Raw genomic sequence first — 16282 nt, forward strand, 5'->3', positions numbered from 1 at the left:
GGGGTGTTACATGATGGAATGCTCTCCCAAGCCAAAAAAAAAGTTTCTTGAACACAGAAGGTTAGCACAGATGGGAGAAGACCCTGTACCCTGCCATACTTCTTTTCTTTAGACAGGGATTTATATATTTCCAATTTTTTACACAGGACAACAGTCCATTATGACAGCCCACATACAGGTTCACCATAAGAATTACACCTGAATTCTTTGTATATTGCATAAAATGAGATGGTAGAAGGAAGACCATATTCTTTCAGATGGCAGGTGAAGGAGGCCGTTTTTTGAAAACATTCCCCCATTAAAAATATTCCGTGTATGTAGCAAAACAGCACAGAAGCAAGAAACTACACGAAAACTTTGCCAGGCTCGGTTATAGGAAGCAACTAACAATGACACACACAATAACATTCTATATGAGACAGAGTTCTACCATCCCGTTCTGGATCACGTGCATCATCTCTTTCCCCAGTTGCAATCAACCACTCCTTATCCTAAGTGTCCCGCACTACAACACAGTCTTGCACTTTTGGCTTTCTGCGAATAAGCCAAAGGGGATCCAGCCCCCCTGAATGTCCCTCCCCCAATTTAGTCTGTCTAATATATTTCCTTTGGTAACAGAAACCTCCCAACAGGGGTGCCGATCCTCTTACCTACCTCTGGACAGAGGAGGCCTCGCACACTGCGCAGTGTGACTGGCTGGCTGCTTTGCACGCTGGCAGGCGTTTTAGCTGTTGCCCAACTCCATAAACACTGCATTGTTACCACAGTAATCTCTTCCCTGAACTTAAAGGATTTTACAAGCTGTCATTAGTCTCCTTTTAAACACAGGCTTTCAAGGTTTTAAAATGTAAAAAAAGAAAACAGGACACAACCAGCCACCCGGAGTTTCCAGAGCGGGACCCCGACAGGAGCAGGAGATTCACAGAGCACAGCCCAGCTTTCTCAGCAGACTGGAGGAGTCAGCAGATATTTCGAATTGTAGCAGACGGGCTATTTCTGAAAGGGGGGGATGGGGTGGGTCTAGGGGCTTTCCAACCTACTCTGCCTGGCAGATTTATTTTTGGAATTGGCAGGAAAACAGAAGCATGGAAAAGCAGCCCAACTTTAAATGACTAAAAGGGGGGGGGGAGCCAGGCTAGGAAAAGTCCGTAAGAAAAAAGAATTCAGACCCTCCAACAACTCACAGATTGTATTTAGAAAAGTAATAAAGACACTTGTACTTCTGGAACCTAGCAGTTCGAAAGCAAGAAATTGCAAGTAGATAAATAGGTACCACTTTGGTGGGAAGGTAACAGCGTTCTGTGCGCCTTGGTGCTTAGTCATGCCGGCCACATGACCACGGAAACGTCTTCGGACAGCGCTGGCTCTTCGGCTTTGAAACGGAGATGAGCACCGCAATCCTAGAGTCGGACTCGACTGGCTTTCGAGCAAGGGAACCTTTACCTTTACTTACTTCTGGAACACCCCTGATTCCCAGACCAAAGACTGCGTGCAGGCCACAGGCATGGTCGCAGACACCTTTGGAAAGATGCTTCCATTTACAGCATGGGATGTTCACTGCTTGTCCTGCACTAACTTAAAAACATAGCACTGTACGTCTTTGGATGAAAGATCTACGCTTCCACAGAAATGGTCTTGTCATCCTCTCACAATCTGCATCCAACCGGCCTGGTTCCTATATCTATATGAACGATGGTCCGGCCTAGCCCGATCTCATCAGATCTTGGAGGCTAAGTGGGGCCAGTCCTGACTGGTACTTGGATGGGAGGCTGCCAAGTGACACAGTATGCAGAGGCCAGCAATGGCACACCACCTCCATTGGTCTCTTGCCTTGAAAACCCAACGGGGTTGCCTGCGACTTGCTGGCCCTTTCCACAGCCACAGCCAGTTCACTTCATTGCATCTTGTGGAAGGACTACCTGCCGTGTCAGAGATCCATGCTCAGCTCTCCCAACACTTCCATTGGCAAGCAGCCACTGTGCATTATTTGGCGATTAGTGCCCATTAGTTAGAACATGAGCAACATGAGCAACATGAGCAACGGAACTCTGAAACAGAAATATAAGGTTGGGTCCAGCTTTCTGCTGGTGAAAGAGGGAGGAAAAGGTCCTCTTGAACCACATTAAAAAAAGGTTAGCTGGGTATCAGAAGACCTCTTTGTTTAAATGCCTGGTGGGGAGAGAGGCTGGGCAACATCCGAATGAAGAAGCTGGCTGGATCGAACCCAAAGTCATGCAGCAGGATCCTTAGGTGGAAGAACTGACCGGGGGGGTGGGGGGGTAAGATTTTGAATGCTTTTCCATGTTAATAAGGCCCTGCAAACAAAAAAACAGAACAGAGGATAAAGGACAGGGTTAGAACATTTCTCCAGGGAAGAGAAGAGCCCCTCTCTACAGGGAAATGGGGTGACGGTTTTTCCGAAGTGGAAGAAATGATGCAGAAGACATAAAATAGATTGTACGAGTTGACCCTAATTTCTAAAGACCAAATGGAAAAGAGGGGCTGAATGGTAAAGAATGGAGCTCCAGCAGTTCGCAGAGAGTAAACTCCCAAAACAGAATAAAATGAATACCAATTAGAAGAGATAAGAACCACAGAGGACCTATGTGATTCTTCACAAAAAGAGTTTAAGCATGGAACAATTGCTTGCCTTAACTTCTGATCCTGTATCTATGCACAAAAAAAGAACTGGCTTGTGGGGTTCTGACAGTATCAGACTAGGACAGGAGAGACCACCATGAAATTCACTCAGTGACCTTAGGCCAGTCTCTCTCTCTCTCTCTCTCTCTCTCTCTCTCTCTCTGTCATCCTAACCTACCTCAGAGGGTTGCTGTGAACTTAAAAGTAAAGAAGACAGAACGAGATACAATGCCCTCAAACTCATTTGAATGAAGAGCAGGAGTTGGGGGTGGGGCATAGATCAGCAATAGCTTTGTGCACAGGATGTCCAAGAGTCAGTCTTTGGCATCTCTAGTTAAACAATCTTCACAACAATCTTGTGAGACAGATTAGGTTGAGAAAGAATGACTGCCCCATGCCCCCCCCCCCGCCCCCTGCCCCCCCCCCCCAGGAAACTTCACGACAGAGGCAGGATTTGAACCTGGATCTTCCAAATCCTGGTCCAGTACTCTAGGGTTGGAGGAGCAATCATCCTGTGGAGAAAAAATTATGAAGACAATCAAGGCCTCAGCTACTTATGGGAAGTTCTGACCACAAAGTTTCTGGCGACTGCTAGAGCCAACTTTATCACTTCTGGATAGCTCTAGGAATCACCAGGAACTCTATGGTCAGAACTTCTTATAAGGAGATGAGGTCTTTTTTAAAAAAAAAACAAAATTCTCCCCAGGACAATCGCACGCACGCACACACACACCGGCCCCAGTTTCCACCCGCCAATCAGCTGAGCATCCATGGGCAAAGGCTATAACTGGCCAGAGGTCTCCTGCCATAAGTGAACAAATGGAAACCCTACTAACGCTCTAACCACATTGCCCTGCTGGATCTTCGCTTCCTCTGGCCACCACGACAGATGAATATTCCATTCATGGGTGTCTCTGTGAAAACGCACATTCATGTTTTTACGGCACCTCCTGTTGGATTACCCCTATTTTACATAGACATCACCTCCCCATGGAACCCTGGGCGATAACCATACTCCTAGCAGATTAGCACCCTGAAACAACTCGGTGGCAAAATATCTATTGATAGTGCTATTTTTAAAGTGGCTTTGAAATGCTGTAGGTAGTTTTATGTATACAATTTTTTTAAATTCTAAAACTAATTTCCATAATATTATGGGATTTCATAGAGTTTATGGAAGCCTACAAAATGTTGTTTATTAATATTGTTTATGAGTATGTTTATTAGTTTTTATTGTAAAAATGTTTGGTCTAAATTATCTTGTAATTATATGTAATGTGTTTTATAGTAGCTGTTTGTACGTTTGGCTTAAGACCTCTGGTCAATGAAGCTAATAAACGAACGTTTTTACGGCACTGTAACATTTCCCCCATCAGATTCATTATTCAAAGTGAGCCTAATGGACGAAAAGAAACACTCTGATTGACCCTGGGCCCAAGAGTCTTGCTAGAGGACAGCCAGTGTGGCATAGTGGTCAGAGTGCCACGCTAGGACCTGGGAGGCCCCGCGTCAAATCCCCACTCAGGCCACAGAAGCCTGCTGGGTGACCTTGGGCCAGTCACGCACTCTCCGCCTCACCTCCCTCCCAGGGTTGTTGCGAGGATGAAATGGAGGAGAGGAGAGCAACCAATGCCAATTTGAGCCCCCATTGGGGAGAAAGGCGTGATATAAATAAAGTAAATAAAATAATAACTTAAGACTCAACTTCTCTTCACATGGAAACAAGTAAAACCTCTCCATCCTGGCACATGAGCACATACCCAGTCTCCAAAACAAGCACTGGATGAATCTCTCTCAAAAGCTGCCTCAATCGGACAGGGTCTCTCCCCCCCCCCCCTTTATCTCCTGCTGTGTCACTCTTACAGTCATTGAGACAACAGTCATTCCAGGTCATAATACACACACACACACACACACACACAGGGTGCTTTCCCCTTGTGTTCTGCCAGGACACCTCCACAACAAAAGGAGGGGGTGGGGACTTTTCTTTGCTTAAGCAATTCTAGAAACCCCCAATAGTGCCTGTCAACAATACCATTGAGATAAGGCAACCGCCACCTTTGCTACAGGAGACATGGAAAACTACTGGTTCTGAATAACAAAGGAGCAGAAACATTTTGGTTCTAATTTTGGAAGAGGGAGGGCGGACTTCTTTTTTTTTGGGGGGGGGGACCAAAACCAACCTTCCCTGCAAATAATAATGTTACTACTTACCAGAAACAGTAATTATGTGTACTGATGGAAGACATCAAGAGGCAAGAGACCCCACAGTGACCTGCCATGGGGAGCAGATCAACCCCCTTCCCAATTCCTTTAGGTGCCATATCATTTCTCAAATCAGAGAACTGGTGATGATCTTCTAAAGCCTGAGATGCCTTGGGCCCAGGATATCTCCCCTTTCCGGGATGCCAAGAGCACAACACTCTCCCTAAGATTCTTCTTTCACACCACTTAGACCCAACTCAAATGTCATGTGTCCACATTACTTGCCCAGCTCCATGACCCAAGCCATTTCATCTCCCTGATCCCCTCCTCTTGGAAGCCCCAGTCCCCCATTATGAGTCTATCCAGGACCTCAGGTCTTTACTGGGGCCCTCCTCTGTGGCACGGCACTTTCAGCAGCATGAAGGGCAGACAGGTGGGTGGGATGGGGCCTTTTCAATCATGGCACCCAGGCTCCAGAACTTTCCCCACCACACTCCTACTCACATACGGACACACTTTGGTCTTTGCCTTCTGGCACTTTGTCAAGGTGCTTGGGAATGAGGCAACTTCTATCTTCCCATGCAACTATTTTTGAGACCATGCTGGTTTAAGGGAGGGGATGGGGTGTCTGTGTTCATCTGTTGTTGACAAATCAATGCCATTTGGATGAGGGCGAGTTCTCCCGGCAGCCTCCTTTGGGGCAGCCAATGAGGATGACTAGTTCCCAGACAGCTACGAGCAACACGGGGAGGGATGTACGTTTTGTTAAAAACAGCAACTGTGTATAAACTACCAAAATATTTATCACAAACATCAAACAAGTTCATCATCTAGCCCACATAAAGTTTTTTCCCCAAACGTTCAACTCTCCTATTGATTTTTTTAAAAGAAAAATTAAAGGGTTAACACCTTCTGGCATGATGTTACAAACTGTTGACCTTAAAACCTTAGCTTGTTGTTTTGTTCTGACTTTGAATACCTTAAACATCACCATGTTGCATGTTAATTTGCTGTTCATTCTCGGGCTACAAGTTTGAACCTTGACTGCCATTCTAATGTATTTGATAATGTGTGCCTCCCACACAAAAGCTCAGACCTTGAACAAACCTCCCTTGGTCCCCCACTGATCTTGTGGCACATGCAGACACTCAACAATAGGGCCAGCATTAGAAAACACACATTTTGCAGATGATCCAGGAATGGGCAGGTAGCCCTTCTGCCACTTTCCCAAACCTTGAAAAATATTCCCGCATTTAAAGCAATATTATCCACCCACCCACTCACCCGCACAGGAAGTGACCAGCTTCCCCGTCCCAGGCCCACAGCACCTTTGGCTGGGTTTAAGATACGTCTCTCCCTCTGTCTTTCCTGATACCCAAGCTCCCTCCCTCGAAGCTCCCTATATAAAATATAACAAATGATATCCTTCGTAACAAACATATTTGGAAGATGCAGGTGATAAGAAAGTTACATCAGCACTGTTGGATCTTAAAGATAAGGTGGCTAGAGAGTTCCCCTCTGTCCCCAGCTTTGGAGTAGCCTGGAGAAGGCACACAAAAATGGGGCATCGTTTTGCAACATGCTTTGCTGACCTCAGCTAGGCAGACAGCAGGCGTGTACAGAAATCCCCTCCCCTGACAGAACATAAGGAGCACAAATTGCAACTGAAAGAAGTATGAAACTGCTGGATCTTACTCATAATGTGATAGATTAAATTTAGTTTCATCGCAATGTTTCCAAGAATTAAATAAGGAGAAAGATTCTTACTCTGAAAACCCGTAAGTCACAGATCAACATTCAGATGTCAGACCAACCAATAGGGATGGGCATAAATCAGGAAAATGCGGTTCATTTCAGTTCATGGCATGTCTGGTTCACTAGCCATGAACCATCATAAACTTTTAGGTGCCAAACAAGCCTGTTCAGTTTGTGATGCAGTACAATGCCCCTGTCTGGCATGCTAGAGACACCAAACTCACAGAGGATCTCCGCCTGATTCTCCTCTACCTGCCGTCCAAGTTTGGTCAGTATTGGATTTACGAGGTCTGAGTTACGGCTCCCCAAAGAAGGTGTTTTCTGGGGAAATGACAGGTGCCGGTTCAGGAGGTTCAGAAGGGTACAGAATGGACCCTGTGCAAGCTAGAGACTTCAATCTTGCAGGGGACCTCCCCCTGATACTCCTCAACATGCCCTCCAAGTAATGTGTAGATTGGACTTAATTGTCCAAATTATGGCCCCCAAAGAAGATGCCCTCCCAGGAAAGCACTTTTGAGGGAAAAGTCAGGTGCAAGTTCGTGTACAGAATGGACTCCCTCCAAGCTACACACACCAAACATACAGGGAACCTTGCCCTGACTTTGAAGTTCAGTAAACATTTTGATTGAGTGAAGACAGTCTGGAAATGTATCCATTCACAAATCGCCATGAACTGATTGAAAGTTCATGGAAAGTTCGTGCCAGTTGACCTGCCATGAACTTCAGTTCGAAAGCCCCAAACCAGCCAAAATTCGTCATGAACTTTAGTTTGTGAGCCAGTTTGTGCCCATCCCTACCAACTAAACAAATCTGGTGTGTTGGTGGTGAATACAAGAGGTTAATTCTTGGATATGCACAGTCCCTTCTGCCCTCACACACACAGCCAAGAAAGAAGAATTCCTTGTTTGAAAATAAAAGAAAAACAACAACTTTTGTTTTGAAGCCAAAATTTAGGCACTTTAACAAACTGCAGTTTATTTCTTGCCTACAAACCAGGATTAAGTATGGTTTAGAATCCCAGTTTTGCAGTCAACAAAAAAGCCCTAATTTGTTACAAAGGATGAGTTTGAATGTTAAATTGTCATTTAGACTCAGACTTCCTAGACCAAGAAATCCCGAGTCTTGCTACTATGCACAAGGCAAGGAGGAGGAGGAGGAGGAGGAGGAGGAGGAGGAGGAGATTGGATTTATACCCTGCCCTTCACTCGGAGTCTCAGAGCAGTTTACAAACTCCCATCCCTTCCCCTCTCCACAACAGACACCCTGTGAGGTAGGCGGGGCTCAGAGAGCTCTTTCCAGAACGGTCCTTGAGAGAACAGCTCTGACAGGACTATGGCTTGCCCAAGGTCACACCAGCAGCTGCAAGGGGAGATGTGGGAAATCAAACCCGGTTCTCCCAGATTAGAGTCCGCGCACTTTACCACTGCACCAAGGGAAGGAGCACACAAGCCTGAGAATTAAAATTTACTCTTCCATTATACCCTGCCTTCCTCCCCAAATGGGGACCCAAAGTGACTTCCATCGTTCTCTCCCCCACTTTATCCTTCGTTTAAATAAACAGAGGGCAAAGGAGGGGCCACGGCTCAATGGAAGAGTGTCTGCTTGGCATGCAGAAGGTCCCAGTTTCAATCCCTGGCATCTCCGTGTTCCCTCTAAGCTGAGTTAGTGTGAGCTAGCTCACAGTTTTTTAGCCTCCAGCTCACACATTTTTGTCTTTGCTCAGGAAGGATGACTCCAAAGCAAACTACTGTATGCAGTAGCCAAATCGCTCACTCACAACTTTAATGTCAGTAGCTCACAAAGTAGAATTTTTGCTCACAAGACTGTACAGCTTAGAGGGAACACTGGTTAGGAGGGGATGTGAAAGACCTCAACCTAAGATCCTGGAGAGCCGCTGCCAGTATGAGCGGACAATACTGACCTTAATGGACCAAGAATCTGATTCAATATAATATAAGGCACCTTCATGAGTTCATTAGGGGATGACCAGCAGATAAAAGGAAATTTGTGGGAAATGTTTCATCCATATCCAACACCCAGTTCCAGATACCAACATCCACCAAGGGAAGTATTGATCTAAGGTCAACTTAAGGTACCCTGTACTAGTAGAGATAAGACTGCCTGGTGCACCACCAGGCTGCAGAACTCCCTGCCCCAGTAAGTTACCAGGGTCCCTTTCTCCCTTTTGGACTTTCAGAAAACTTGTGCAATCTATTTTATTCCAGATGGCATTTGTTGTTGTCATTTCAAGATATCATTTTCTGTTCTTCCTGGCAACTCTAGATTTCACAGCTAAAGAGTACCAGCTATCTGAAGAAGCGTAACGTGAACGCGGCAGTGAAGCCAGCCGTGTATAGCTGCACTCACTTATGATGTGAAACTATTGCATTCCTGAAGTTTTTCAAGTATCAAGTACTTTTTGTTCCTAGCTCTGTAAAAAAAAATATAAGGGTTCTTTAACAAAGATTTCAAAATGTTTGAATTGTTTCATACAATATAATTTTTCTGCTTATGTTCGTAATTCATTCACGGAGTGTCTTTATATTTATACAATCTCCTCCCGTGAGCTCTCATTTTTGATATACAAACTCTAGATTTCATGGCTGATGTTTTTCAATACTGTTTTTATTCAGCTGCCGTTCTGGGTTCTGCTTCACAACCTGGCAATGCTTTCATTTCGTGTTGACAAGTCACCATCTCTACGCCTGAAAGGCAGGACAGAAATCTTATTTTTACAATATCACTAGCAGTAAAGCCCGGGGGGGGGGTTAACTATACAGTCCACCTCTTCTACTCAGATGAATTGCTGCATGCCAGAGACAACAGAGGGCAGACAATCTCTTTGCCACACTTTGCTTCCCACGGGCATTTAGCTGGAGACAGAGATCTGACCTTGGCAGGCCTTTTATCTTGGGATGGGGGTAAGAAGGTGGCTGTTCTGCCTGGCAGTAATGTCAAACTTCGCACCCAGCTCTGTTTGCCATAATAAAAGGATGAATGTGAGGTTTGTGTGTGTGTGTGTGTGTGTGATCAGCTATTGGGGAGGGGTCCTTTTGAATTGCCTATATTATCAGGGTACCCGCCAAAAATCGTTAGTTCTAACACAGCGATGCTCTTACCTGGAACTAACTTACTTTCTCAATAAACAAATCACTGCTAAAGAGAGTGTTGTTAAGAGTAACTCATCCAGGAATCTGACAAATAACCATCAACATTTCTCGATGCCCTACAAGCCACCGGGGGAGTCCTCCATCCCACAGGGTGAATTCTTTCTTGAGTGCTGCAGCCAAATGTGGTTCAGCCAGTTTGAAAACTGAGCGAATGGGTAAATAAGCATCACTGCCTTTATGCCAAAACATACCCACCCATCTAAAAAAAACCCTTCCCATCTGAACAATAACCCCACAATGATTTCATACTGCACTGAATAAGACTAGAGAACACCAGTGCAGGATAGAAAAAAGCTCACACAGCCTTTGATTTTAAACAGCTCTAGGGCTCTTGGGCCAGGCTCCCTCTAAGCTGTGGAGTCTTGTGAGCAAAGATTCTACTTTGGGAGCTCCTGGCATTAAAGTTCTGATTGAGCGATTTGGCTGCTGCATGAATTAGTTTGCTCTGGAGCCATCCTTCCTGAGCTAAGACGAAAATGTGTGAGCTGGAGGCTAAAAAACTGTGAGCTAGCTCACACTAACTCTGCTTAGAGGGAACACTGCTCATGGGTATTTATTTCCTTCATTTATAACCCCACTTTTCTGGCCAATGGGGACCCAAAGTATCATTCTCCTCCCAAATCTTAGTCCAACATTCTAACTACTACACCGCACTGTCTCTTATAAAGAGGATGGTGTGGGGAGGGGACTTTTGCTACAAGTTTAGCAGAAAAGGAAAGAGAAGTGGGATTTCCCGTTGGGATCACAGGAGCAGCAACTATTTAGCAGTATTAATTTGTGCTGTATTGTCCATCAGCCCTTTCAGCAGTCCTGCAACAGGTATATATTGTTCCTGTTTTACACATCAGAAAACACAGCACAAGGCCCACACGGCATGGAGGCAGAAGTGACATCTCCCAGACCCAGATAAAACTCTGCTGCACCAGTCCTTTGCACTCTTACAAGCTTCCCAGGCCTCTCCAAGGTTTTATTCCGCCCCCGCCACAAAACTGCTTAACAAGCCTTGATCGAGCCAGAGCTAAACAGCCTTCAGAGGACAGAACCTGTTCTCTCTGCCTTGGGGCGGGTTAGATTTCATTCCCAATCTGTTTTTAAAACTGTTTAATTGTCCGCGTATACAAACTATCAAGCAATTGTAAATCAGACATGCTTCCGCTGTGACACCAAGACCTCACAGAGTTGGCAAGTTAAAAGAGTAACTAATGCCACACCAAGAGAATATCTGTGTTTGCTGGAAGGGAAGGTGCTTCTGAGCATATGCAGAGAGTCTTTCCAAGTCAATACAGTCACATCAGCCCCATCGTGACCAGCATAAACACTGGATAATCGCTCCTTCCTATTTTTCCATTAAGAACTAAAACAAGAAGACAAGCAGGAAGTCCATCTGAAGCAAGGAGATCAAACACATTCCCATATAAAATATTCCCTCAAAATAAAGAACAATGCACCTTAGGGAAAAAAAGGCTCAACCAGAAGCTTCTCACGGACATGTTTTATAATCAGGAATGTTTTATCTAAAGTTTATTTTATTCTTTTCCCCATCTAAGGTATAAAATGGTACAGTCCAAAGACTCCTCAATTGGGACCAACTGCACACTGGTTTTAACTTTAACTCAAAATGATGACAGAGAATCCCAAACTGGGAAGCACTGGGGGGGTGGGGGGAAGAGAAGAGTTGGTTTTTATACCCTGCTGTTCTCTACATTAAGGAGTCTCCAGGCAGCTTACAATCACCTTTCCCTGTGAGGTCGGGTGGGGATGAGAGAACTGTGACTGACCCAAGGTCACCCAGCTGGCTGCACGTGGAAGAGGAGGGAGGAATCCAACCCGGTTCTCCAGATTAGCATCTGCCTCTCTTAACCACTACACAACGCTGGCTCTCCCGTGGGAAGTCAAACATGCCCATGATGAAGATGGAAGTGTTTTTTTGTTTTTTGTTTTTAAATCGCAGGTTCAGTTAGCAGAAGAGATACAGACACCAAAAATTCAAAAGATAAATTTTGGGATTAAAATAAAGAGCACATTAAAAATCATCCTGTCTGTTGTTAGGTTCTGCCATGTGTACTCAGACAAAGTTGGAAGCCGGGCCGGTTCCAGATTTTGGGGGGCCCAGGGAAGAGATTTCCCAGGGCTCCTTCCTACCCACTCACCCATTTGTCTCATTGGATGGATTTTACAGATGCTCAGCACCCAAGACACAACTCATGTATTGCAGAGCAGATGAAAAGCAGTCCCTGGACTATACCATGTCAGATATAGGTGTATTTGGGGGGGGGCACGCCCTGCATGACTGAATAACCCCCACACAGATGTAAGGAAGCAGAGTTCTAAATGTACTGCCCCCAGCAGAATATGTAGCTAGCAGATTGCTTTCGAGTAGGAAAATGAGCCCTTTGCCTTTGACATGGCACTATGGGAAATGTAGTTTAAGGACTCTTAGGTCATAGGACCTAGAATAGCTCATTCTATTGGTATAGATAAGTCCCTTTCCTGCAGCTTTGCATGCTCAGGAAAAATCTCTTCTGTTTTTCTTATTGTATCTAAACTCTTTACTGGCAAGGAGATGCATGAAATCAATTCCTTTCCCCTGCAAGATCTGAGAAAATAGACTGTGCTCAAGCAAGATGAACTGTATTATCCTGCTTAGTGAAAGAATGTGAGTTCTAACCTCTAAACCTTTCTGCAGTAGACTAAAAATCAGTTTTTCTATGAGTTACTTTCTTGGACGGTGAGCTGCCACTACCTGGTAAAACAGACTTAATTCTCTCCAGTCTAAAACCCAGAATACTAATCTACCCTATTCCTCTACCCTTGTACGTTGAGGAAAAGTTTTGTGCTGGATGTACAGATCATGTGATGGTTGCCAGCACAGACACAGCTGTATCCCTTGTCCACTAGGAGAGGCATCAGCTTTTGACCTGCTACACAGAGGACGCTGAGAAATCCTACAATGATTTCAACGAGCACAATTTTTGCAGAGGAAAAAAGAACCGGGGATGTTATGCCTAAACAAAGGAGAGTGCAAAAACACTAAGCGGGAAACTGCTCATTACACAGCTTGTCCCAAGAACAGTATGGGATACAAACAATGAATTCAGCCCTTGAATACTCTGGATGGTCCTAATATCAGCACAGTGGAGCGGTTGGGGCTCAACGGAAGACCACCCGCTTTGTAAGCAGAAGGCTCTGGGTCCGATCCCCGGCGGCATCTCCAATTAAAAGGATCAGGTAGAAGGTGATGCAAAAGACCTTCCACTGAGGCCCCAGAGAGATGTTGCCCATCTTAGTAGACAGCAAATTCCAGTACTATTTGTACTGCTTTTTAAACTTGCCCACCTGTACTTGGCTGATGGGTAACGCAAATCATTCCATAATTTAGTACCCCCACCCCCAAAGCCCAGAAATACAGAGATGAGCCACACCCCGCTTCAGGGGAGCACCCAACTCCGTCACTGCCTGTGAGGAGACTCAATCTAGAGACACATGGCCACATGCCTTACCTGTACGACGTCTCTCCTCACATTCACAAGGTACAACCAGTCACTGAACCTCGGGTAGCTGTTCAGCTCCACTGTTCTGTCGTTCAGAGGAACGTTCAGCTTGCACTGCAGCTGGCTACCAATATAGCGGACAAGCTTCACCTGTCAAAACGGGAACAGAAAGGTTAGAGTGGTGCAGAGCAACAGCCAAGAATGTGCACTGATAAGCCAGGCAGCCACTGGTTCAAAATCTGTTTCTCCCATGAATCCACCAAGGGAGACTTCAGCAAAACGCTATTCTCAAGTTCTACAAAATTCAGGGATAATATACCCCCATCATCCCCTGCAATGATATATTACTGATCTCCTTTACAGGAGGATTGTAGTGATTACAAAAGGGGCTGCGGTGGCTCAAAAGGGGCCATGGTGGCTCAGAGGATAAGACCCTGAGCTGCAGACTGGAAGTTGTTCAAGACCCGAGTGATGGAGTGAGCTCCCGTGTCTGGCCCCAGTTTCTGCCAACCTAGCATTTTGAAAGCAAGAAACTGCAAGTAGATAAATAGGTGCCGCTTCGGTGGGAAACTGGGGCCAGACACGGGAGCTCACTCCATCACACGGCACTCTACACACTACTAATAAAAATACCAATAATAGAATTAGTAATAATTCTCTTTTTGCACTCTGAATCCTTGTAATATGCATCTTAATAAAACTGACTAAAACAATAAATCATCTCTCCTATATAATAATCCTGTTTTGGGGTGGCAAGATTCGATGCGCGCCAAAATCAGTTGCCTGGCTGATCTGTCACGCAGAAGGTCTGCCAATCCTTTTGCTGCGTTGGCGGAGTCCTGCCCACAGAAGCGGCGGCCAGCGTCTCTGCTTCAATGTGGTGGGAGCCGATGGACAGGACGGACGGTCCAGTGGGCAGAGGGACAGGAGGCCGACTGGGAGAAAGGGGGGGCACAGCACAATGGCAGAAAACTGGGACCACGGGGGAATACAAAGGCAAGAAAAATGGACCCGAAGTAGTGTTACAAGGACAAAAAACGTGCTGGCCGAGGCTGCAATCCTACACAGACTTCCTCGGCAGCCACTCACCAGCGCTTCCTTGAGAGTAAATGCAGCCAGGACCCCGCTGTTCAGTCATCCCACTGAGGACATGGAGCTCTCCCCCACCTACCGCCCCCACTGTGAAAGGAACCACCATTCCCAGCGCCAGGCAGATGAGCGGGGCCGTTGCCGCATCCTCATACACAAACATGCTCCTCCCTCCAGGAAGAGGGGTTCGGGGAACGTCCCAGAGCGGGGTGGCGCTGCCTTCTCTTGTGGAGGAGGGAATACTCGAGAGCTGCTTCCTGCTCGTGTCGATGGCACCGGCGCTTGCCAGGGGGGCCCTTCAAGGACGGAACGCACCTGGCTGCCCCCCCTCAGCCCACGCCAGCCTCCCCTCACGAGCAATGGGTAGGTCCACAGGCCCCATTGTCCCACCTAAGCACCCACCTTTCCCCGCTCCAGCGTCAAGGCCCTGCGGCCGCCTAGCCCACTTCCCCTGTCTGCTCAGCCCTGGCCTCTGCTTCCCCCGCACCGCAAGGCTACCTGCTCCGGCCAGGCAACGGAGAAGTGCCTCAGTGCCGTACCGGCTGCCTCACGCCACCACCAACTTAACAGCAGCCCCCCAAGCCTCAGCCCCAGCCAACTCGCACCAGAACTTACCGCCGGGTACGACGGTGAGGAGGCCGATGCCGGCCGGGTGCAGGTGGACAAGAAGGCCAGCCAAGGTGGGGAAGACACGGCACTCAGAGATCACACAACAAGCCTTTCATTGCCCCCAGAATGTCCACTTTGGAGCCAACCGAATTGAAGAAACTACTCCATGGAGCCCTGTCTGCTGTGTTTTGAGCTTGCGATAAACCCAGATGCCAACTTTGCTGCCACAGACACCCAGACAACTCAGTCACTGGACTGACAGCCTTTACTCCCGCACAAACGTCTCAGAAGCCCCCCTCCATCCCCCAAAGCCCCAAGAGAGAACGGCAGCTGCGCTCTGCATCAGCAGCTCTGAACGGCTTTCCTGCACCCTGGCTGGCACTGAGTCAACCTGCTACTTTCTGGGGTAACGCTGGGTTTCTCACGTCCCACACAGTTACTTTCTCAGGTCTCCAAACAGCTTGCTAGAATTTTAATGGGTTTTATAAGAGAAGGAGGGAGAGGGAAAGATTTTTGGTCTGATACAGCTGAAAGCAAAAGATTCCACGTCAAGAGCAGCAAGGCAGCTGAGTCAAAAACAGAACACACAAAAGAATGCCTTAGAGTGACCGTGTCATGCGCCTTCACAAGAAGCAAACCGAAAAAGGATGTCTGAAAAAATACCTAAAGTGAAAGCCAAGTCCACGACCTAATTTCCCATGGTGGCCCAACCATATACCACTGGAAAGGCCATGAGTTACAGCCCTGCTGTTTTCTACCATTATCTACAACTCTGAGACACACTACATCTGAACATGAAAGTTCATTTAGCCTACAACACACTTATACCCCGCCATAACTAGAATGACTGTGCGCCAGCTAGAATGAGAGTGTGCAACGGGCCCAAGGTCCCCGCAAGCTTCCATGGGGAGAGGGGATTAGAACGTGGGTCTCCCAGACACCCTAACCGCTGCTATTCTGCCAGCAAAGAAACATTTCCTTTTGTTTGTCCTCAGTCTACTGGAAGTCCACTTTACTGGGTGACCCCAAATTCTGGCGTTAGAAAAAAGAGAAAGGGGGAGAAATACACTTAATCCACTTTCCTCACACTTTTCATATTTTATGAGCCTCACTCATGTGTCTTTTAACAGTCCCTATTCTAAAGAGACCCACAAGTGCCTTTGTAATTCCTTACACTGACCACACTCAAATGCTTTGAACCAATGGCTGATCTATCCTGCACACATATGAAGCTGCCCTACACCAAGCTGTTAGCAGCCAGACCCCTCCTGCGGAGGGGCAGTCTTACAGCAAGACACCCCTCTTCTAATATCACCCCCCAAA

At 46.6% G+C, this 16282-nt stretch overlaps 1 protein-coding gene across 5 annotated transcripts in view; it reads right to left on the bottom strand.

Annotated features, from left to right (window-relative positions):
- KSR1 (kinase suppressor of ras 1) overlaps positions 1–13362 on the bottom strand; it is a 96753-nt gene extending 83391 nt beyond the window's left edge. For 3 of the 5 annotated variants that reach the window (XM_015421920.1, XM_015421919.1, XM_015421917.1), the window contains exon 1: positions 655–909. In XM_015421920.1, the coding sequence (XP_015277406.1) occupies positions 655–756 (102 nt within the window). In that variant the 5' untranslated portion in view covers positions 757–909. Of the gene's footprint in view, positions 1–654; positions 910–13270 lie in introns of those variants that run through there. The other 2 variants (XM_015421922.1, XM_015421921.1) reach the window with 2 other exon arrangements.
- Positions 13363–16282: the final 2920 nt, after the last annotated feature.

The sequence above is a fragment of the Gekko japonicus genome, unplaced genomic scaffold (genome assembly GCF_001447785.1).
Source record: "Gekko japonicus isolate JY-2015 unplaced genomic scaffold, Gekko_japonicus_V1.1 scaffold43, whole genome shotgun sequence".
Taxonomy (NCBI): Eukaryota; Metazoa; Chordata; class Lepidosauria; order Squamata; family Gekkonidae; genus Gekko; species Gekko japonicus.